The following is a 22,821-nucleotide window of genomic DNA, read 5'->3' as shown; positions in this document are numbered from 1 at the left end:
TCGAACCACAACCTCCTGGTTCATAGGTCGACACTCAACCACTGAGCCATGCCGGCTGGGCTCATTTCCTGATCTTTTATAAATAGAGGTTGAGTGATGTAATTTAAAATTAATAAATCAAGTAATATACATATGAGTCCATTTTAACTTATAGATAAAACACTAAGAAAAAATGATGGGATCAGAGAAAGGGAAGAATCTAAAACGAGAAATAGACAATTGTGTCACTGCTCGGAGTGAGAAGTCATCAGAGCTCTCTAAGGGACAGAGGGCCAAGGACACTAGAGTACGTTATAACAATGAAGATGAACGATGGAACAGAATACACATAACAATGAAGATGAACGATGGAACAGAATACAAGCCTGTCCCATTACTAGAATAAGCCCACAAGCAGACAAGACGAACAGATACACACAGTACATACAAGATAATCCTATATAATAAAAGAGAAACATGTAAATTGACCGTCCCTCCACTACACTCACCAGCCAATCAGGAGTATGTATGCAAATTAACCCGATAAATATGGTGAGTTAATTTGCATATGCAGGTGTCAAGCGCCTCGGGAGGCGAGGCCAGCCGCGCCAAGCCACACCCGCAGGCTCCCAGGACCTTCGCCGGCGGAGAAAAGAGCGGGAGAGCAGGCGGAGAGCGGGAGGTTTGGAAGACTTGGCAGAGCAGGAGGCCGCTGGACATAGAGCAGAGTGAGAGAGAGGGAGGCTTGGGGGGCATGGCTCCCTCTGTCACCCCAGCTTCCTCATCAGAGCTGTGGAAAGTGACAGCAGGGAGGACAAAGTCCCACCCCTACAGAATCAGCCATAATCAGCCATTGGTCAGACAGCTCTAAGTGGCCTGACAGCCAGGACTCTCATTCACCTGCATCTCAGACCGTGACAGTAGAGAGGTGGGGCTATAAAGAACAACTGTTGATACAACGTAGCTCTGCAGCTGAAAGATGCCGGCATTATCGACAGAAAATGTCTGAAGAACAACATGCGTCTGATCTTGAAAGAAGGCGGCATCTGTGACAGAATGTATCTGAAGACTAGCTATTGGAAAAACGTCACTCTGATGCCAAAAAACACTGGCATCATCAACAGAAAATGTCTAAAGACCAACGTGCCTTTGAAGTTGAAAGAAGGCGGTGCGACGACAGAATATGTCGAGAGAATAGTCATCAACAAGTACTACCAATGCTGGTAGGAACTGCCTTCTCAGCAAGAATGGAGTACATGAGGATGCAGTTCTCGAACATAGTTGTGGTGGCATGACTGTTCGATGTGAATTTTGCCTATCACTAAATTTCTCTGATGAAAAACCATCCGATGGGAAATTTACTTGATGTTGTAGCAAAGGTAAAGTCTGTCCAAATGATAGACATTTTCCAGAATACCCAGCATATTTAAAACGATTAATGACAAACAAAGATTCTGACAGTAAAAATTTCATGGAAAATACTCTTTCCATAAATAGTTCCTTTGCTTTTGCTTCCATGGGTGCAAATATTGCATCGCCATCAGAATATGGGCCATACTGTTTTAGAATACACAGACAAGCTTATCACCGTACTGGAACTTTACATCCTTCGGATGGTGTTTCTCGGAAGTTTGCTCAACTCTATATTTTGGATACAGCCGAAGCTACAAGTAAAAGATTAGCAATGCCAGAAAACCAGGGCTGCTCAGAAAGACTCATGATCAACATCAACAACCTCATGCATGAAATAAATGAGTTAACAAAATCGTACAAGATGCTACATGAGGTAGAAAAGGAAGCCTAATCTGAAGCAGCAGCAAAAGGTATTGCTCCCACAGAAGTAATAATGGCAGTTAAATATGATCGTAACAGTGACCCAGGTAAATATAATTCTCCCCATGTAACCGAGGTTGCTGTCATATTCAGAAACGAAGATGGAGAACCTCCTTTTGAAAGGGACTTGCTCATTCATTGTAAACCAGATCCCAATAATCCAAATGCCACTAAAATGAAACAAATCAATATCCTGTTTCCTACATTAGATGCAATGACATATCTTATTTTTTTTCCACATGGTGAAAAAGGCTGGGGAACAGATATTGCATTAAGACTCAAAGACAACAGTGTAATCAACAATAATCCTATCTAATAAAAGACAAAAAGGGTAATTAACCATACCTCCGCTATGCTTCCCATTGGCTAATCAGCAAGATATGCAAATTAACTGCCAACAAAAATGGCGGCCAGCAGCCATGCAGCTGAAGTGAGCAGGAGGCTTGCTTGCTCCAGTGATGGAGGAAGCCAAGGTCCCCCACCTGCCGCGGCCTGGCTCTGAGCTCCGTAAGCAACAGCTCCAAAGCAACAAAGTTTCAATTATAGAAGCCAAACAAACCCCAGATACCTGCTTTCAGCCAGCCCCAGCCTCAGAGCTGGAGCGAGCAGGACGGCAATAAAGTTTCAATTATAGAAGGTAAATAAATCCCAGAATAAAAAAAAAGAAAAAGAAAAAAAGGAGAGGCTGTGAGCTTCAGTTGCCAGCCAGCCTGAAAACGGCCCTCAGCCCCTCACCCAGACTGGCCAGGCAACCCAGTGGGGACCCCTACCCTGAAAGGGGTGTGGCCAGCCTGAAAACAGCCATCAGCCCCTCACCCAGGCTGGCCAGGCACCCAAGCGGGACCCCCACCCTGATCCGGGACATCCTTCAGGGCAAACCAGCCGGCCCCCACCCATGCACCAGGCCTCTATCCTATATAGTAAAAGGGTAATATGCAAACTGACCCTAACAGCAGAAAGACTGGGAATGACTGGTCACTATGACACACACTGACCACCAGGGGGCAGACGCTCAATGCAGGAGCTGCCCTCTGGTGGTCAGTGCACTTCCACATGGGGGAGCTCTGCTCAACCACAAGCCAGGCTGACGGCTGCCAGTACAGCGGTGGTGGTGGGAGCCTATCCTGCCTCCTCAGCAGCACTAAGGATGTCCGACTGCAGCTTAGGTCTGCTCCCCGCTGGCAAGTGAACATCCCCTGAAGGCTGCCGGGCTGCCAGAGGGATGTCTGATTGCCATCTTAGGCCTAATCCCCCCAGGGAGCAAGCCTAAGCCAGCAGGTGGTCATCCTCCAAGGGGTCCCAGACTGCGAGAGGGCACAGGCCAGGCTGAGAGATCCCCCCCTCCAAGTACTAGATAAGATGTAAGGACACGGGTCACACAAATGCAGAATTATGGATTTCATCTCTCTTTGCAGGACATGTTCAATCCTATTTTAAATGCAGGAAAATTAACTCAACAGTTTATCGTGGATTCATATTCAAAAATGGAGGCCAATCAGATAAATTTCATCAAAGCAAACCAATCTAAGTTGAGAGTTGAAAAATATAGTGGTTTGATGGATTATCTCAAATCTAGATCTGAAAATGACAATGTGCCGATTGGTAAAATGATAATACTTCCATCATCTCTTGAAAGTGTCCCAGAAATATGCAGCAGCAATATCAGGATGCTATGGCAATTGTCACGAAGTATGGCAAGCCCGATTTATTCATAACCATGATATGCAACCCCAAATGGGCAGATATTGCAAACAATTTATAATGCCGGCAAAAAGTTGAAAACAGACCTGACTTGGTAGCCAGAGTTTTTAATATTAAGCTGAATGCTCTTTTAAATGATATCTGTAAATTCCATTTATTTGGCAAAGTAATAGCTAAAATCCATGTCACTGAATTTCAGAAATGCAGACTGCCTCACACTCACATATTATTAATATTAGATAGTGAGTCCAAATTACGTTCCTCTAATAAATTCCCTTTCAATGTGCACAAATTTCATGCACCGGGCCACTAGTTTTTTAAATGTAAAACCACCAAATCAGAAGGCATGGTAAACCACGACAGCCCTCACACCAGACACACCCACACACTGCAAGAAGCTGTCTGTGTTCAGTAAGAACAAGGCTCCAACTGGATCACAAAGCAAAACCCAACTAAGGCAGAACATTAGACAAGCATCTAACACAAAGGGAAAAATGCAATTTAAAAATTGTGAAGGATAGGTATGTTACCTCAAAGTCAAATACAAAGAAAACCTTTCATACTATGAATCCATAAGGGCAACATAGGGCTCAAAGCATTAACAGGCCAGGGACAAAGCACTTTGTGAGGCTTAGGAAAGGAGAAGCCCATCAGGACGATGGAGCAGTGGTAAAATATCTATGCGCCAAGTAATACAGAGGCAGCATCTACAAAGCAAAAACACAACAATAAATTCAAAACTACACAAATATCACAGCCATCCTCTGGCCAATATGCAGTAACTCAGAAGATAACAATAGAACACTGGCTGGTTAAAGCACACAGATGTGGACAGCATGGAGGCACATTTCCTTCCCCATCTGGTAGCTGCAGAAGCTGGTCCAACACTGAGACCAGTTCCGTTTAGTACAGGCCAGCCACCTGCTTCTAGAGGTGCTTGCTAGCAAGGCCACCTTCCCAACAACAAAGTGTCCAGTGTACACGGCTATACAAATGTTCTCTTCTTCCCTGAAGTGCTAAATCTATACAGCATCACAAAGGTGGGTCCCACTGTCCTATAACTTTGATCACCAAACTCATTCTATCTCAACAATTATTTATCTATCTAAATGGCTAATTTAAAGGATGGAGGGTGTTACGGGGTAGGGGTGAAGGGATTGAGCAAAAAAGAAAAAAGAGAGAGAGAACTCGTGGACATGGACAACAGTGTGGTGATGGGGTAGAGGTGGAAGAGGGCATAGAGGAGGTAAATGGTGATGGAAATTTTTAATTTAATTACTGCCGGGAGCCGGTCCATCCTTGCTGTTTCAAGGGACCTGGCATATATGGCATACTGTTCTTGATATGTTTGCTCACCTTCTTGGCACTGTGTGTTTTAGCCAAGGTCTTCTCTCTGAGAAAGGTTGTTTCCCCAGGTAGGGATTTTCCCCTGAAGTTAGGGAGGGAATAAAACCCCTCAACTAAGTGCCAGGCGGGTAATTAATCACTTTAACTACGAACAATCATGCTTAAGCTACATAATCTTTACTCCGTGGAATGGAGATAAGAAACGCCCTAACCTTTGGAGTAGAGATTGATAGGACTGGAATCAACTGGTATAAATACAGATGTAACAAGAAAGAGAGACAGAAATTGGCACAGAACCTACACAGAACGTTCTCTAGAGACAGAAGAACTTTGCTGGAGAGAACATGGCAAAAGATCCTGGACAGAAACTGGCCTCAGAACCTAGAGACAGAACCTAGCGAGAGAACATAGCAAAAGATCCTGGACTGAACCTGACTACAGAAATTGGCAAGAGAACCTGACTAGAACCTGGTGACTGAACCTGGCTGGAGAACCTGGACGGAACCTGACTGGAGGACCTAGCGAGGGAACATGGCTACAGAACCTGGCTGGAGATACTAACCAGAACTTCACTGGAGATCCAGAGCAGAACCTCTCTGGAGATCCAGACAGGAACTTGGCTGGAGAACCTGGCTGGAGAACCTAGCAAGAGAACATGGACACAGAACTTCGCTGGAGATCCAGACCAGAACTTGGCTGGAGATCCTGGTTAGAGATCCTGGCTAGGCTGCTGATCAACTGAACGCTGTCTCCATGTCATTCCTTCTTCGCCGACTCCGTCCACACCTTTGGGGACCCCTGGACCCGCTGGGGTTGGACCCCGGCAAATTACTAAAAATAAAAATGAATACAGAGGCTTGTTCTTGGCTCTGCTATCCCCTCCTCCTTTCTTCTTTTGTAGGTAGGCCTGCCCTCCAGGAACTCAGGTTCTCCTCCATGTCCAGGTGAGCAGTGCGTTGTGAGTATGAATGCCAGCTCAGGCCAACCACTGAGGGCGTGGCTGGCACAAACCCAGCACAGCTGGGCTGGCTCAGTGGGCCTGATGCTGGAGATCCCAGTGAGGAAATCTCCTCAACACATCTGAAACCACAACCTTCAACTTAGCGAACATCAGGGATAAGGATGGTATTTTGCTTTTTTCCTACATTTTATTTTATTTTCCATTTGTTCCGAACCTCGAGGAGAGGAATTCCTATTTGAGAAGGTTCCCTCAGCTACCCTAATAACATGCACAATGGTATTTTCTGCATCATTGTTTATAACAGTAAAACTAAAACTACCTACATGTCCATTAATAAAGGGCTATTACATACATTATGGTATGTCCATGAAAGTAATATTAAGAAATCATCTTTTAAATGCAAGGGTAAAAAATCCACATTGCAGAAAACTATGCTCCAAATTATTACCAGAAATAATTTTTGCAAATACAGTGTTTATCACACAGCCAAAGGATAACCAAAGAAACAAGGTATAGTACAAACCAGTAAAAAAAAGAAAATTAAGAAAAAGATCCATACAAAATTGAGATCCATTACCATCAAAAACTGACTCTCAAAGACATGAAAGCCAAGCAGGAAACTATAAACCATAAAAAGTGACAATTGGTTTTTTAAAGAACCAAAAATATTTTTAAATTAAAAAAAAATTCAATGTTTGTGAAAAGAAAAAAATAGGCGTGGTTTATAAGAAAATTAGTGAGCTGGTAGATGGCTTACGAGAGGTACAGAGAGACAGAGGGAAACCACAGGAAAAAAAAGATATAAAGATATAAAGGACACAGTAAGAAGGTCTAATATAAGTCTAATTGGCAGAAAATAAATGAAACCACAATTCATCAAAATGATTTTAAAATAAAGCAGCAAAATACACCTGAAGAAAAAAGAAATTAATAAAAACCAGGATAGGAATTAATAAAACATTAATACCAGAGAGGATTAACAAAGCCCAAGAAATGTTTTTGAAATGTGTAATAACACTGATAAGCCTTGGAAGACCTGATCAAAGAGAGGAAAAAAAAAAGAGGACACTTACAACCAATATCAGGAATGAAAAGAGACATCACTGTTGATGTTTCAGATGGTGAACCAATAAGAGAATATTGTGAATGACTTTATATCAATACATTTGAAAATCTGGATGACATGGATGCATTTGTAGAAAATTACAAATTTCCCACAATGAAAAAAATAGAAAACTTATTTATGTGGTAATTCTCATAAATATGTTTGTATACAAATAAATATATATTCATGTAAAAGCCAAGAGAAGGTCTACTAATATACATATTAAATTAGTATATTATCAATAATTATTTATGTGGAAAGGAAGCAAATGCAGGAAAAGTTTTACATTTTTATATTAAATACATATTCAGATATTCCTTGTGGAATTAAAAGCTAACAAACATAAAAAAGACAAAAAAGAATTCAAGTGATTTTCTTTTCAAATTCTAGAATATTCCAGAGTAATATTTTAGAATGACAGAGGTTGACTCAAGCCCATTAGTCCTTCTATGTTTCCCAAAACAGTATAATTTTCACAAAACTGTCCAAAGGCATAATGGGATTAACACAATGAAAGTCAGCAAAGGAAATAAAATTCCAAAAAGGAAAGGAGACCATAGTTGCAAACAGTGAAGTATAACCCTATTCTATATCATGATTCCACAGGTGGAATGTGAACTCAAGGAAAAGATACTTGTGTCAGTCTTCCATCATTCTTGGCAAGAGGACAAAGAAAACTAAAATTAAGATCTAGTAGTTACTACTTATATAATAAAGACAACTGGAGTGTTTCGCCCATCAATCTTTCACATATCGTAACTCAGCACTTCAAATTCCGAGTTATTACATAAAATATACGCTGAATCAAATCCACTATAACTAAATTAATTACTTATTTTAAAAATCTCCTTGAGCCTTGGCCGGTGTGGCTCAGTTATCTGGGCCTCCTCCTGCGCACTGAGAGGTCACTGGTTCAATTCCGGGTCCCGGCACATACCAGTCTTTTGGGCTTGATTCCAGGGAGGGTGTGTGCAGGGGGCAGCGATCTTTCACTCTCACATTGATGTTTCTCTCTCCCTCTCTACCTTCCTCTCTCAAAAAAATCAATTAAAAAATCTTAAAAAAAAACAAAACTCCTGCCCTACCAGTTTGGCTCAGTGGATAAAATGTTGGCCTGCAGACTGAAGGGTCTCAGGTTCAATTCCAGTCAAGGGCACATGCCCAGGTCGCGGGCTCGGTCCCCAGTGGGGGACGTGCAGGAGGCAGCCAATCAATGATTCTCTCCCATCATTGATATTTCTCTCTCTCTCCCTCTCCCTTCCTCTCTGAAATCAATAAAAATATAGGTTTTTAAAAATCTCCTTGGCCTTCAAACAAGTGCATAACTCTCAAATTGTATTATGATAGTCATTGTGATACTCATTAAGTCTTTTCAGAATAAGCTTTATTTCAGATAAAGTAAAACAAACATAAAATATCTGAAAAAGCTTTGAGTTATATAATGGTGATAACCTATTAAACTCCAAAATCAATCAGCTCTGAATTTTTTGTGAATAAGTATGAGATGCCTCTAAATCAGCGGTTCTCAACCTGTGGGTCACGACCATCAGAAAACACAGATAGCACATCAGATATTTATATTATGATTCATAACAGTAGCATAATTACAGTTATGAAGTAGCAACGAAAATAATTTTATGGTTGGGGGTCACCACCAACTGTATTAAAGGGTCGCAGCATTAAAAAGGTTGAGAACCACTGCTCTAAATCAATTGGAAAACTTGATCAAAGAGAAAGATCTTTTGTATTCATTCGTGCAAGCCCTTTTGTACTCATTACTCAAGAATGTCCAAGTGCTGAAATGGGATACTAGAAAGAGTTTACTTCTACAAGCACGCTTCTTAGATTAGCATTTCATGAAATTAACAAGTATATAATTACTAAATGCATGAAGTGACAAATACAACACTTTAAATTTAGTAAAAATTATTCATCTTCTTCATATTCAAAAATTCTGAATCTTATATCAGAGACTACAACTAAGCTTTGATAAACCAGATGTTATACTTCATAGAAAGCTATATTCTACACCTATTTTTGAGGGGAAACTTCTCAAATACCCTAATTTATAGCTTATTTATAAGAAATTTTATTTATCCATAGCCAGGGTACATTTCAGATAATTAGTTTTTTCTATATGAATCTAAACCAAAAAGCCTAACAGTCAGACTAGGGTGCTTCCCAAACTTGCCAGGAAAGGAGCTGCCTCCTGCCTGCCAGCGCAGCACGCCTCCAGCAACGGCCAGGCTGCAAAGCCATGTCCGCTCGGGAAGGTCCATCTGCGTGGCCTGCCTGCAGTCAGGTCAGACCCTCCTGCCGTAGGAGCCTCTCCTCACTGGGCTTTCAGAACACTGTTTTCTCCCGGCCGCCCCACCTGGCTGATCTTGCTCAGCCTCCGTTCTGGCAACTCCTGACCCCAGCCTTGAAGGGCTGATGCCCAGGGCCAGGTGCTTTCCTCTATGTGCCAAGGCTCCCACGCATCAGCATTCCGATGACTCCCAAATGTCCAGCTCAAGCCTGGACTACTTGCCTACATTCCAAATGTTACAGGGCAGTGAAAAGCTAGGAAAATTCCAGGGGAGGAGGAATAGGGAAACTGAGACAGGAAAGTTAAAACAAGGCCAAACAGGGTGGGCACTGTGCAGCCAGCTTGTAACTAACAGCCATTTTCTTCCCCAGCCAAGGACCCAGCAAATGGTTAAAAGCCTCCCTAAGGAGAGGATGCAGTCAGGGCCTGCCATGCGCCATTACTCAGCTAGAAACGAGGTCCGGGTGGGGAAACACTGTCCTCACGACAGGGAGACAGAACTACCAGATGGTAGTGAGAAGACTAGAATCCACATCTTCTGCGACTTCCAAATCAAGACATTTTCAGTAAACATCTATCAAAAGGATTCACAGAAATGCACCATATTTTGGTAATATATAAAGTGTAACTTTACGACAACAAAATGAGTATCTATGGCAATGTCTTTTAAAAAAATTACACTGAGCCAATGTTCTGACATAAAAACAACTTTATATTGTGAAATATAACGTAACTTCCAGCTTGAGATAAGATGACAGATGGAAAGATCACATGGTTACCAAACATTAAAGAGCCGTCAGCTGGGCGGGCAGGAAAGGAGTGCAGTCCAGTGGCGAACCTCTGCAGGAGGGACAGGAGCTGGCTGCTCCCACACTGGGCGGGGCTTTCTTTTCTTCTTTTGAATTGTGTTGCTTTGAGCTTTATCAGTCCTACCCCTCGGAAGGAAGCTGACAAAAGCACAAGGACCGAGAAGCGGTGCTGAGGAGAGGCTTGCCCGCAGGGTTACACAGACTTTCCATTCTGCTGGACAGAACACTTTCTCGGTATTGGACCAAAGAGACAGCTTCCTCTGATGGGAAAGTGCGCGTGAGTACTGCATTTTCCATCACATGAAGGAAAGCTAACAGGAGAATTTCAAAACTTCCAAAATGAAACTATCTTCTTTGATAAAAAGTAGGATAACAAAATCTTAAGAAAAAAAGATGTTTGTTAAATAGATGAATTTTGTAATCTGTCTCTTTTAACATAATTACCTGTATTTCAATGCAAATACAGATCTGCATTTACATAGCTAAATTAAAGCTTTTGCAATTTTATTTCATCAAAAAAAAAAATAGAAAAGGCAGCTGGAAATGCCTGGCTTTTTAAAGAATTACTGTGGAAGACCACTACAAAAATATCATCCACATCACACTAGATTCCAGTTTAAAATTCTGGTGAAAGCCTATTTTAAATATTCCGCTGGGGTTAGGTAGCAACTCTTTGAGGCCTCCACTTGAGACAATTGGCCTGCCCCCTACTTCCTCCCACCACCCCGCCCCCACCCACCGTGGTGCTTATGGGAGAAGTCTAAGAATGTTTTCGAGCTCTTCATAGACAAGATTGGCAGATAACTAACACCTCTGCTGCCCGTAGTCTATATTCTAACAGGGACAATGGTGTTCTCAACAGTGATGTGCCCGCCCCTGAAGTTAAACTCTGAAGGCAGGTGTGCTCCTCAGCCGCTAGAGGAGGGCTGGGCAGTTAAGGAACATCAGCTGTTATCAGAGGGAGATCATTTCACATCTGTGCACCAGAGCTGACTTGCCTAATAAATATAAATAATCGTATTGCTTTCAACCTAGACATTCCATATTGAAAGGGGAGGAGACTGTAACAATGATTAACCTTTTACAATCTGAGAATCCACCATTTCTTTAGAAGAAAATATCTCAAAAAGAACCATATGAAACTTTTTAAATATATTTTTATTGATTTCAGAGAGGAAGGGGAAGGGAGAGACAGAAACATCAATGATGAGAGAGAATCACTGATTGGCTGCCTTCTGCAAGCCCCCTACTGGCCAAAATCGAACCCGGGACCCTTCAGTCCACAGGCCAACGCTCTATCCACTGAGCCAAACCAGCTAGGGCGACATTTTGTTTTTTAAAAAGAAGAACCAAAAACTAAATTTGGTTCTAGGATTTTGGGGTTAAGTTTTAAGAAGCAGCTTTCTAAGAAGCCAGGAACAGTAAAGAAGGAATGTAGTGACTCTGAACAAAATAGAGATGTTTTTATGAAAACAGAGATCTTCAGCTTTCAAGGGAGCCCAGTGCCTGTAAGGCTCTCTCTTTCATTAGAAACAAGCAGCAGTGAGCAGCACAGTCAGAAAGAAAAGCCCATTTGCTCTTCAGACCCCAGAGGAAGACCCTCCAGTTGTGGAAAATGAAAATGTAATGGGCAAGAGCAAAATGTGGCTTCAAACAGGCAGGATACACTCTGACTTGTTCCTCTACTGATAATGCTACCATGGCCAATTTCAAGGTGTTTGTAGTTTTGACAACCAGCTCACAAAATTCCTGAGAGTGTGACCATCAACTTGGGTTCCTAGGAACAGGTGCCAGCCCTCCTGCATATGAAACCTCCTCCATGAGCCCCATTAACATCCACAAGAAACCCATTTCCTCCCGTGGAAAACGCAAACGAACTGGGAGGCGAACTGTGTACAGAATCTGGTCTATAAACCAATTTTTGTTGGACATTCAAAGGGCTTTTTTCTCTACCTTGAAAAAAACCTTAAAATTGGAAGATATTTTCTAAAAATCTAGAATTTGGCTTCTCTTAAAAATAAGAAAAAAGAATATAAGAGAAAAAATTTTTAAGAGATAATATAAGAAATGTTTGCAGAACACAGATACATGAATCTTTTAAAAGCTAACTTAGCCCTAGCTGGTCTGGCTCAGTAGATAGAGCATCACCCTGTGGACTAAAGGGTCCCAGACTTGATTCCAGTCAAGGGCACATGCCTGTGTTGCGGGCTCAATCTCGGGGTGGGGGAGGGAGGAGTGGCACAGGAAGCAGCTGACCAATGATTCTCTCTCATCATCGATGTTTCTAACTCTCTCTCTATCCCCCTTCCTCTCTGAAATCAATAAAAATATTTTATTTTTAAAAAGCTAACTTAACTTGGCAAATATTAAGAATATATGTACCCCAGGTGGAGTGGCTCAGTGGTTGAGCATCAACCTATGAAAACCAGGGCACCTGCCCGGGTTGCGGGCTCAATTCCCAGTGGGGGTCATGCAGGAGGCAGTCAATCAATGATTCTTTCTCATCATTGATGTTTCTATCTCTCCCTTTCTCTTTCTCTCTGAAATCAATAATAAAACATACACACACACACACACACACACACATATACATATACACACACACACTGAGTGGCCAGATTATTATGACCACCTGACGTTTGTAGGCAAATTAGCCGTACACTGCATCGTATGGGATATGGAAGCGAAGGCCTGTTCAAACACCTTTGCTGTCTGCAGTTACCAAGATAAAACATCTCCAATTCGCACAGGAACACAAGGATTGGACAGTCGAGCATTGGAAAAGTCATGTGGTCCGATAAATCATGTTTCCAGTTGCATCATGCAGATGGCAGAGTGAGAATTTGGCAGAAACAGCATGAAAGCATGCACCCGAAGGAAGAGTACAACCCTTCAAGCTGGTGGGGCAGTGTTATGATTTGGGGCATGTTTTCCTGGCATGATTTGGGCCCTTTAATTCATGTGGAACAACGTCTGAATAGCACAACATACCTAAGTATCGTTGCTGATCAAATTCATCCTATCATGTTGATGGCATATCCCAATGGAGATGGCTTCTCCCAAGACAATGCTCCATGCCACAGTGCTTGTATTGTGCAAGAGTGGTCTCAAGAACATGAAGGAGACTTTACCTTGCTTAGGTGGCCCCTACAATCACCAGATCTCAATCCAATTGAGCATTTGTAGGACGAAGTTAAAAGAGCCATCAGGCAGCTGGTTCCACAACCATCAAATCTCACAGAACTGGACAGTGCTATTCATCAGGCATGGTGTCAGATTCCTCACATCACCTTTCAATATCTCGTGGAGTCAATGCCAAGAAGAATTGCCACAGTATTGAAGGCAAAAGGTGGCCCAATGAAGTACTGATGGGGTAGTCATAATAATCTGGCCACTCAGTGTGTGTGTGTGTGTGTGTGTGTGTGTGTGTATGTGTGTATCTCCAGCAGGGTGGCTCAGTTGGTTAGAGCATTGTCCCATGCACCAAAAGGGTGGAGGTTCTATTCCCAGTCAGGGCACATACCTAGATTGTAGGTTTGATTCCTGGGAGGCAACTGATGGATGTTTCTCACTTCAATGTTTCTCCCTCTGTCTTTCTCTCTCTTTCCTCCTTCCTCACTCTCTAAAATCAATAAAAACATATTTTTAAAAACATATGTAGCATATACGTCTAATGCAACATAACAAACTCCCTTACAATCACCAAACTAAGAACTAAGTCAGAACTAAAATCCACTCATGTGCTTTTCACCTGTTCTTCCACCTGCTTTCCAAACTCACAGATAATCAGCAATGTGAAGTCTGTTTACCATTCGTATATTTTTTCCTGAATGTGTGTATGTGATTTCACTATACATGTACACATCTCTAAACTACATACTGCTTTTCATGCTTTTAGTTTCATAAAAAAAAATATAGTTTTAATTCAGCATGTTTCAAAGACTTAGCCATGTTGTTATATGTGTCAGTTATCCATTTACTTGCAATGTTTTTTACAAAACAACTTCACAAACATATTCGAAAGTTACCTATTCTCCTGTCATTGGCACTTTGTTGTTTTGAGCTTTTTACTATTAACAACATTGCTACTGTAAGTCTTTTTTTTTATATACTGGTCTAAATTTTCTTAGGACATGTGCAAAATGCCTATAGAATACTGTAGTTTCAAACTCCAAGTAGCAATCCATTCAAAGAAGTGATCCAATCAAAGGTCAAAATCAGAAATTTTTAAAGAATAAAATAGGACAGTATCAAAATGCAGTACACAAAGAAAGGTGATTATTTTATGAATCTTTGATACCCACCCACCTCTGGGTGTTTATTGGGCCAAAGTGTAGATGTTTCTTAGTCTGAGTCTAGTAAAAACAGTCTGAAAGTCACCCCTCTCCATAAATGCTAAAAACGTGAGTGATCTAGTCTTATGGAATGACAATGATCAACTATGTTAAGACATTTGTTTTCCTAAACAGTGACACCAATTTATATTCCCCTCAGAAGTGTATAAACTTCCTGGTGATCCACTTGCTCACTAACTGTTGGTAACCTCAGGCATAAGAATGTTTGGCCAATCTGAAAATGAGAAACAGCATCCCACTGTGATCTTCATTTGCATTTCTATTACTAAAGATCATCTTTTACATGTTTATTTCTTATTTCCCTTCCTCTTGTATGAAAAATATTTTTCTTTTGTGTTGTTTTATTGACTTGCAGGTTACATGTATGATTGTATGTACTGATTCACGTATGAATGTAGTGTGAATGAAAGAGGGGCCACATACTAAACCTGACAAGCTCAGGGGAGGCCTGTGTGGCAGCCTTACAAACTCAGACCTAAAGTAACCACCTAGGATGGTCTGAACTTAAAACCTCCTAACTAAAAGCGAGTCATGCAGGGCAGTCCTGTCCTAGACCTGTACCTTCCTTGACAAAGGTCAGTCTTTGTTCTCTTTTTGCATCTACCATAACATAACATACCTTTGGAATGTCAGAGTAATCTCCTTTTCCACCCCCTCAGGGCACAATCTCTCACCAGAGCAGGAGACCATGGGACAACCTCATTGTCACCCTGTTCCTCAGGTTCCAAATCCAGGTGCTATAAATGGTCACTGTCAGCTACCCTGTACCCACCAATGTAAACCAAGTGTTTGCTCTCGGGCTCACTCTTCATCCGGTCTCAGAGGGTTCCCACTTGGCTTTCTCCCAGCTCCCTAAGCTATCATCAGCAGAGTCCATGTAACCCTGTGATTCTGAAATATAAAATGAGTGGTAAAGCTGCCATTCTGCAGAGCATTTCCAAACCTGCTGAGATTTTGCTTCCAGGCAATTGTCAATTTGGTTCAAATAAACTCATAAAAATTCTCTACAGGTTTAGACTAGACGTTTCTTACAATGACAGTAGATGTACACGAATCCTTTGGCAGCTGTTAGTTTCAAGTATTTTTTCCCAGTTTGTGGCTTTTCTGCTTTCTTGATAGTGTCTTCAATGAACAATGTTCTTAATTTAAACTTAGTAGAATTTTCAAGCTTTCCTTTTAAGTGCTGTATTTTGTGTTTAAGAAATTTTTCACTCCATCAAGGATATAAGTTTGTTTTACTTCAGAAACAGTCAAGTCTTTGCTGCCCCCCAGCGAGTCGCAACGCATCCCTCTCCTGTGCAGTCCCTCTACTCATGTGGCTCTGTTCTGTTTTGCATTCCACTCTACAGAACCATTTCTACCCAAAAGCCAATAATATACCATCATAGTTACTAAGTCTTGAGTGCTGATAAGACAAACCCTTCATTTTCTTCTTCTTTGGCATGCTTGGCCGTTGTGGGGCCTCTTCATGCTCAAATTCCTTACAAAATTAATGCTGAGAACTTAAGTATAATTACACTGAATCTGTACATTGTATCATTTGTGAAAATCTAAGAGGATCAACAAATTATTAGAAATAATTAATGTCACAAGATAGCTCAATATGATACATATTTAAAAATAATCAATTGCCTTTCTTTATACCAGTAACAGACAAAGACATCAACCAAAAAGGTACTATTTATAGTAGGAACAAAAGTGGATTTAGAAATATATGCCAGCTAGATGGAAAAATTATGAAATTTTATTTTAAGACATAAAAAAGAATTAAATGTCAAAAAGACAATGTGTCTCCATTTAATTCTTTTTTATGTCTTAGATTTTCCCTTAAGACAATCATACCACTTGTGAAGGACAGTGTTTTATTTCTTCTTTTTCCATCATTCCTTTATTCCTATTTCCTGCCTTTCCGCAAAGCATAGCACTTTCAGAACAATGTGGAACAGAGTGAAGCTAGTGGGACTCTTGTCTTTTTCCTGACTTTAGGAGACTATTTTAATATTTTACTACTAAGAAATAGATACCTTTCATCATGATAAGGAAGTTTCCTTCTATATTTCTAGTCTGCCTTAAGCTTTTTCTATGAATAGATTGGACATCTATAAAATTCTTTTTATTAATCTATTGAGAAAAACATGATTTTACTTTAATTGGCTAAAAGCACAAATTAAATTTAATATTTCAAATGGAAACCTCGCCCTCCCGCTTATATTCCTGGGAAAATCCAATGTAGTCTTTTTTAAAACCTACTGGATTTTATCTATATTCACAAGCAAGACTGGCTCTCCTCATTTATTTCTTCAATTGTTTTTGTCATGTTCATGTATGAAAGTTATACAGTCTGAAATCGTAAGCTTAGAAATGAACTCTCACTCTAATGCTCTGTGGGAGAGTTAGCATCACACTAAAGACCTGAGCCTTACAGGCAGGTAAAATGCCTGAAATGTGAATCGCCTAACGTATAAAAACTGGCCTAGTGCTTTCTCTGTGAAAGAACTTTTAACTACTGATTCAGTTTCTTCACTATTTACATGAGTATTCCAGACTGTGATCTTGAGACAGAAATTTCACATCTATTGGCCTAAAGATTTTCACAGTATTTTCAGTGGATGTCTCAAAATGCAAATAAATACTGAACCATAATATATATACTAGAGGCCCAGTACACGAATTCATGCACAGGTGGGGTCCCTAGGCCTGACCAGCAATCAGGGCCGATCAGGGCCATCTCGCCCAGTCCCTATCTGGGCTGGGCCAATTGGGGCCAGCCTAGGGGGTGTGATGGGGGAGGGACCATGGGAGGTTGGCCAGCTGGCCAGGGGGAGGGACTACAGGAGGTTGGCCCTCAAAGCCACATATATTTACAATCCATTGCTTTTAGAAGTCTGCCTGCCCTAGTGCCATATATTAAACTAGAGGCCCGGTGCACAGATTCGTATACCAATGGGGTCCCTCAGCGTGGCCTGTGGGGATCAGGCCGAAACCAGCCTGGTGCACAGATTCATCCAGGGCGTGTCTGGCCCATCTCACCCAGTCCCAATCAAGGCCAATCAGGCCCAACTGGGGCAGATCAGGGCCATCTTACCCAGTCCCAGGGCCAATCAGGGCCGACTGGCTGGGGAGGGACCGCAGGAGGGCTCCAGGGCATGTCCGGCCCATCTCCTCCAGCCCCGATCAGCCGTACTCCAGTAGCAAGCTAACCTCCCAGTCAGAACGTCTGCCCCCTGATGGACAGTGCATGTCATAGCGACTGGTCGAACAGTTGAACGAACAGTCGGACACTTAGCATATTGGGATTTTATTATATAGATGAGCAGATTAGATTGAGATGCTCAGTTTCTACCTGCCCCTCAAAATCACACTAAACCACTACAAAGGCAACTTAAACATTTCATGTCTGTTGTAATGTTGCAATGAAAACTATCATCAAAAAATATTGAGGAACTCATGAAATTAACAAAGGTAGACAGGACCCACAATAAAAATGCTGTATCTATAGTCACAGAAAAGAAAATGTCACTGCAGAAATAGTTCTTCGTTTAAAAAGCCCCAGAAAAATCCTAGTTTCAGATTAATAAAATAGAAAGAGTCTTTGAAGAAACATCAAGGTAATGTTTACAATCAGACCAGTCTTAGCCACTCCTCCTAGCACACGTGTGCATGAATTCGTGCACTGGGCCCCCTCCCCCACCCCCCCCCTGCAATTACCACACTAAGTTTTAGAATATTAAAAAGTACTAGTAATAAAGTAGATTGATATGTACTGAGATGTAAATATTACACAAAAGTCTGTAATTCTAAGGAAATAGTACAATCCTATTTATGTAAAAAACAAAAAAATTCCAAATCTATAAACACATTTGTATATGAAATTACTTAAGAATTATAGATACTTTAAGTCAAAGGTTAATGCCAAATTACTCTCTCTGTTTTGTAACAATTATCTTCATATGCCATGTCATCATACATAGGCGGCCTCTTTAATTATAAAACATTCTTCACAAATTTTCAAGTCAAATACATTACGTGTTATTTTACAAAAACCAGCTTTAGGTCATGATTTTCTAATTATGTAAGTGTTTTGGCCAAATTTTATACATAAAGACAGCGTATAATTTTTTATATCTGGCATTTAAGGTCAGATTCAGCATGCTAAAAGGAGAATTTAATTATACTTACCAATTTCATTGATCACTGCTCTTATTTTTGAGACAAAAGGACCAACTTCACTAGGATTCATTTTTACTCTTTCCTTAAGGTCAGCACCTGCAAAATATTTTATTTACAAATATAATCTAGTTATAAACAAAATTTTAATGAAATAAATTGAAAACTTTAAATTCATATATAACACTAAAAGTAACTGAATTTATCTGTTAAAGGAACTATATTACTTAAATTTTCCTCTTAAAGAATCAGAAAGAATAATGTATTTGTTTGTTCATATATCTACTGTGTACTTAATAATGGTTCTCAAAATCTGTGATATTAGGTCCCCTAAACCTCTTAGAGGAAAAGATTTTGTTTAGGTTATATGTACCAATAGTTTATTAGAAACTAAAATTACAAATTTTTAAAATATTTATTTATTTAATAATACAAATAAACCCATTAATGTTAACACAAATAACTACAGATTGATGCCACTTCCTTGGTTTTTGCAAAGATGTTGGCAGTTTTACCCACTATTGTTTTTGCCTCATCAGTGCAAATGTCAACCCAGTGAAAAGGGCACAGTATGCCTTTCTACAGAGAAAATCACTTCCTGGAAGCCTGTCTTGGTGACTACAGATCACATCTGAGAATCACTGGCTTTCACTTATGAACAAACTGACAATATCATAATTATGAATTTATCACTCTGAAACAGAGAAAAATAAACATAAAGAATTCTTTAAGAAACCATATACTCTGTGGCTCAACAAAGACATTCTTTTTAATAAAATTAAACTATTTGAGATGGATAGGTACCCATTTAAGTAAATAGACAAATAGAAAACATAAAATTAGAGCACAGAGGGCATACACTCAGCTACTTAGTCACTTATTGGCCCATTATAAATGAATCATGACTAGATATAATATCAAGTACCAAGCAGCTGAGGTTGGGACATTCTGAGCCCACTTACTTCCTATGAGAGTGAGAACTGCAGTACACATACACCACACACACACACACACACACACACACACACACACACACAGAGTAGAGGCCTGGTGCACAAAATTCGTGCACAGGTAGGGTCCCTAGGCCTGGCTGGCAGTCAGGGACAATTGGGGCCTTCCTTCCCCTGGTTGTTAGCTGCTGCTGGCACCTTCCTTCCCCTGGCTGCTGGCTGGGGCCTTCCTTCATTCCATACCGCCCCCTGGTTGTCAGCGCATGTCATAGCCAGTGGTCAAACTCCTGGTCGGTTGAACTCCAAGGGGACAATTTGCATATTAGCCTTTTATTATATAGAAAGATATTCACACACCCTAGAAAATCTCTCAAACACACGCCCGAGGAAATGAGAAAATAACAATTAATACAACATATGTAAAAGAGCAAAAAATTGGAAATAACCTAAATATTGATCAAACGGATTGTTAATAAGACAGAAAAAAATATATAATGGAATGAAGAATTCTAGTGTAAATGAAGGAATTAGAGTACAAATATAGGTAGATCTAAAAATGTTGAAGAATCTATAATTACACTTACTAGTATAATTATATACAGAAAAGATACACAGGATAATAACCATTTTACACACGGATGCTATTTAGGCATATAAAACATACATGGATTGATAAATACCAAATTCAAATGGTGATTTCTGGGGGGGACAGGTGATGAGATTCAATCTGCACAAAGTAAGGACTTTAATCTCTGTAACATCATATTGCTTAATAAGTTCAGTTGAGTACCTGAATTGTTAAACGTTTGTGGATACCTAATATATGTCTTCTAATTTTTCCATGAAGAATTAAAATTTAGCATGAAAGAAAATTGTTATTAAAGCCAAAAAATATCTAAGGTAGGATGTATTTGCTAAAAGACATAATGGTTCAACTCACTACCACTTAACATTGAGAATATGATTTTAAATTGAGAATATACAATGTTGCTCAGTGTATACTGGGGTAATACACATCTAATCTAATAAAAGGGTAATGTGCAAATTAGCTGTCACTTCACAACAAAGATGGCGGTGCCCATAGCATCCTGCGCCCGGAGTGGTAGCAGTGGAGAGCTACCAGCAGTGGTGGGCGTGGCTGCCAGGTGGCCGGCTTGGATGGGCTGTACCCTGGGCTGCTGGGGTCTGCGCTGAGGTGACCGGTGGTATGGGCAACTGCGGGGCACTTCTGAGGCTGGGGCGCTGGGAGACGGTGGACTGCAGCCCAGGAGGCGAGGCACCGGAGGACCTGGCCACCGCCTACCCGGCACTGAAGACGCCTCCTACAAGATGTATCCTAGCCTAGGTGTGCAGGAAGCAGGTTCGGGGAAGCTCTCCCTTTGTGGCGCCCAGAGCCCGGCTCGGAGAGGTGCAGTGGAGAAAGGCCGAGTTGCTTTATTAAGAGCAGCAGACCCGCCCTAGGCTGCTTCTCCTTGGGAATCTGGAGAAGACCCACTTCCAGTCCAGAGGCCGACGTGAACGCTAGGCATCTTTTGAAGAATGATCATTTTGCTTGGGAATATGGTCTGTCTGTAGAAGGCTGGGAAAGAACAAAATCTGTTACCAGTACTCCTCTAAACAGACACCCTCTGGAGCTGAAAGCCTCAAGAGCGAGAGCTCTCACACCCCCATCTCTGGTCCTACCAGAGTCTGAGGCGGATTTGGTGAGTAGGAGGCCACCCTGCCTGTCGTCAGTCTGAGGGAGGTATGTCTGGGAGTAGTGAGAAGGGGCATCTTCTAAAAGAAGCTTCTCTGTCATTAACCATTTCATAAATTTCTCCACTTTGGTAACAAGACATTTACTTTTTATACATTCAGAAGCAGGATATTTCCCACATGCTCCAATCAGTAGGATGCAGCCCCTTGCTCTGCACCAGTCACAGCTGAAAAAAGAGATGCCCATTAACCACATACCCTTCCCCCACAAACTTCAAAAAGTTGGGTTGGCTTCCTTTCCAGGGAGCTAGGACTGATTTTGGGGTCTCAGATACACTGGACCTGGTCGCTGTGGAGCGATCTACCTGCTCAAACGACAGGGGCGGGATGAGACAGAGGATGTATTTGAGTTTTGTTCTGTTTTTCCAAAATTGCCTGTTACAAACACTTCTGCAGTAGTCCTCAATTGTACTCGAAGTACTTTATTTCCTCCATGTGTATGCATACTCCTTTCTCCAAATTTTAACATTTTTGAAACCAGGATACATCTTAACAGAGAGGTTAAAAGGACTTGCTAGATGCTAGGCATCTACGTGGATGGATGGATGGATGGATGGATGGATGGATGGATGGATGGATGGATGGATAGATAGATAGATAGATAGATAGATAGATAGATAGATAGATATAGCTAATATGCAAATTGTCCCCTTGGGAATTTGTCCAGGAGACCAGGAGTTCGATCGCTCACTATGACATGCACTGACCACCAGGAGGCAGCGTGGAACAAAGGAAGGCCCCAGCCGGCAGCCAGAAGGCCCTGACTGGCCCTGATCGCTGGCCAGCCTTAGAGACCCTACCCGTGCATGAATTTCATGCAGGGGGCCTCTAGTTGGTTAATAAAAGTAGTTAAATGTAGTGCTCTATGGGAGAGAGGAGCAGATGGAAGAGGAGGCAAGCAATGCAGAGGGGAAAGACAGGGACTCTGAATGAGTCCTGGAGGAGCCCCAGGAATGCACCCTGGAACCCACCAAGTCCTTACATGAGGTGCCCTTTAACACAGCACCTATGCTGGCTCTGTGGCACACAGCCTGCTGGGAGACCGCACCGGTTTGGAGGAGGCTCCTGGAGCCATGCCAGGAGCTCAGGGGTCCAGGGTTTGGTCCTGACGCCTGTGGCCCATGCACTGCCCACCAATCACAGCTCAGAGGTTTGGAAATCGCTGGTATTAACATTCAAATACATAAATATAACAAACTAAGATGCTGAAACAACTTTGGATAACTTTATTAGTCAGAAGCGCCCATACTTCTAATCACATCATGACATCTGTATCCATTTGAACAATACACATAACAATCAAGCACGCTGACAATTTTAGTGAGAAATTTTGTCAGAACACAATTTACTAGAATTCAAAAGCAGAAGCAAAACTACCTTTACTTTAAAAAAAAAACCCGCCAGTGTAGTTCAACGAAACACTCAAGTGAGAGTTCTATATACAAGAATCAATTACCAAGAATTGTTTATACTCTATTTTAGAGATTACAAAGGGAAAAATTCTTAGTCTCAGTAACTTCTCATAAAATTTCACTTCAAAAAGTTTATGGT

The 22,821-nt window shown here is 41.2% G+C and overlaps 1 protein-coding gene across 3 annotated transcripts in view; it reads right to left on the bottom strand.

The window, feature by feature from the left end:
* The window catches only part of AUH (AU RNA binding methylglutaconyl-CoA hydratase), a 183,828-nt gene that overhangs the window by 131,545 nt on the left and 29,462 nt on the right, over nucleotides 1-22,821 (bottom strand). For all 3 annotated transcript variants that reach the window (XM_081104069.1, XM_081104070.1, XM_081104071.1), the window contains one exon: nucleotides 18,578-18,664. In XM_081104069.1, coding sequence (XP_080960195.1) covers nucleotides 18,578-18,664 — 87 coding nt within the window. The remainder of the gene's footprint in view (nucleotides 1-18,577; nucleotides 18,665-22,821) is intronic.

The sequence above is a fragment of the Myotis nattereri genome, assembly GCF_964212035.1.
Source record: "Myotis nattereri genome assembly, chromosome: 12".
NCBI classification, from domain to species: Eukaryota; Metazoa; Chordata; class Mammalia; order Chiroptera; family Vespertilionidae; genus Myotis; species Myotis nattereri.
This window is presented reverse-complemented; position numbering and strand designations above follow the sequence as displayed.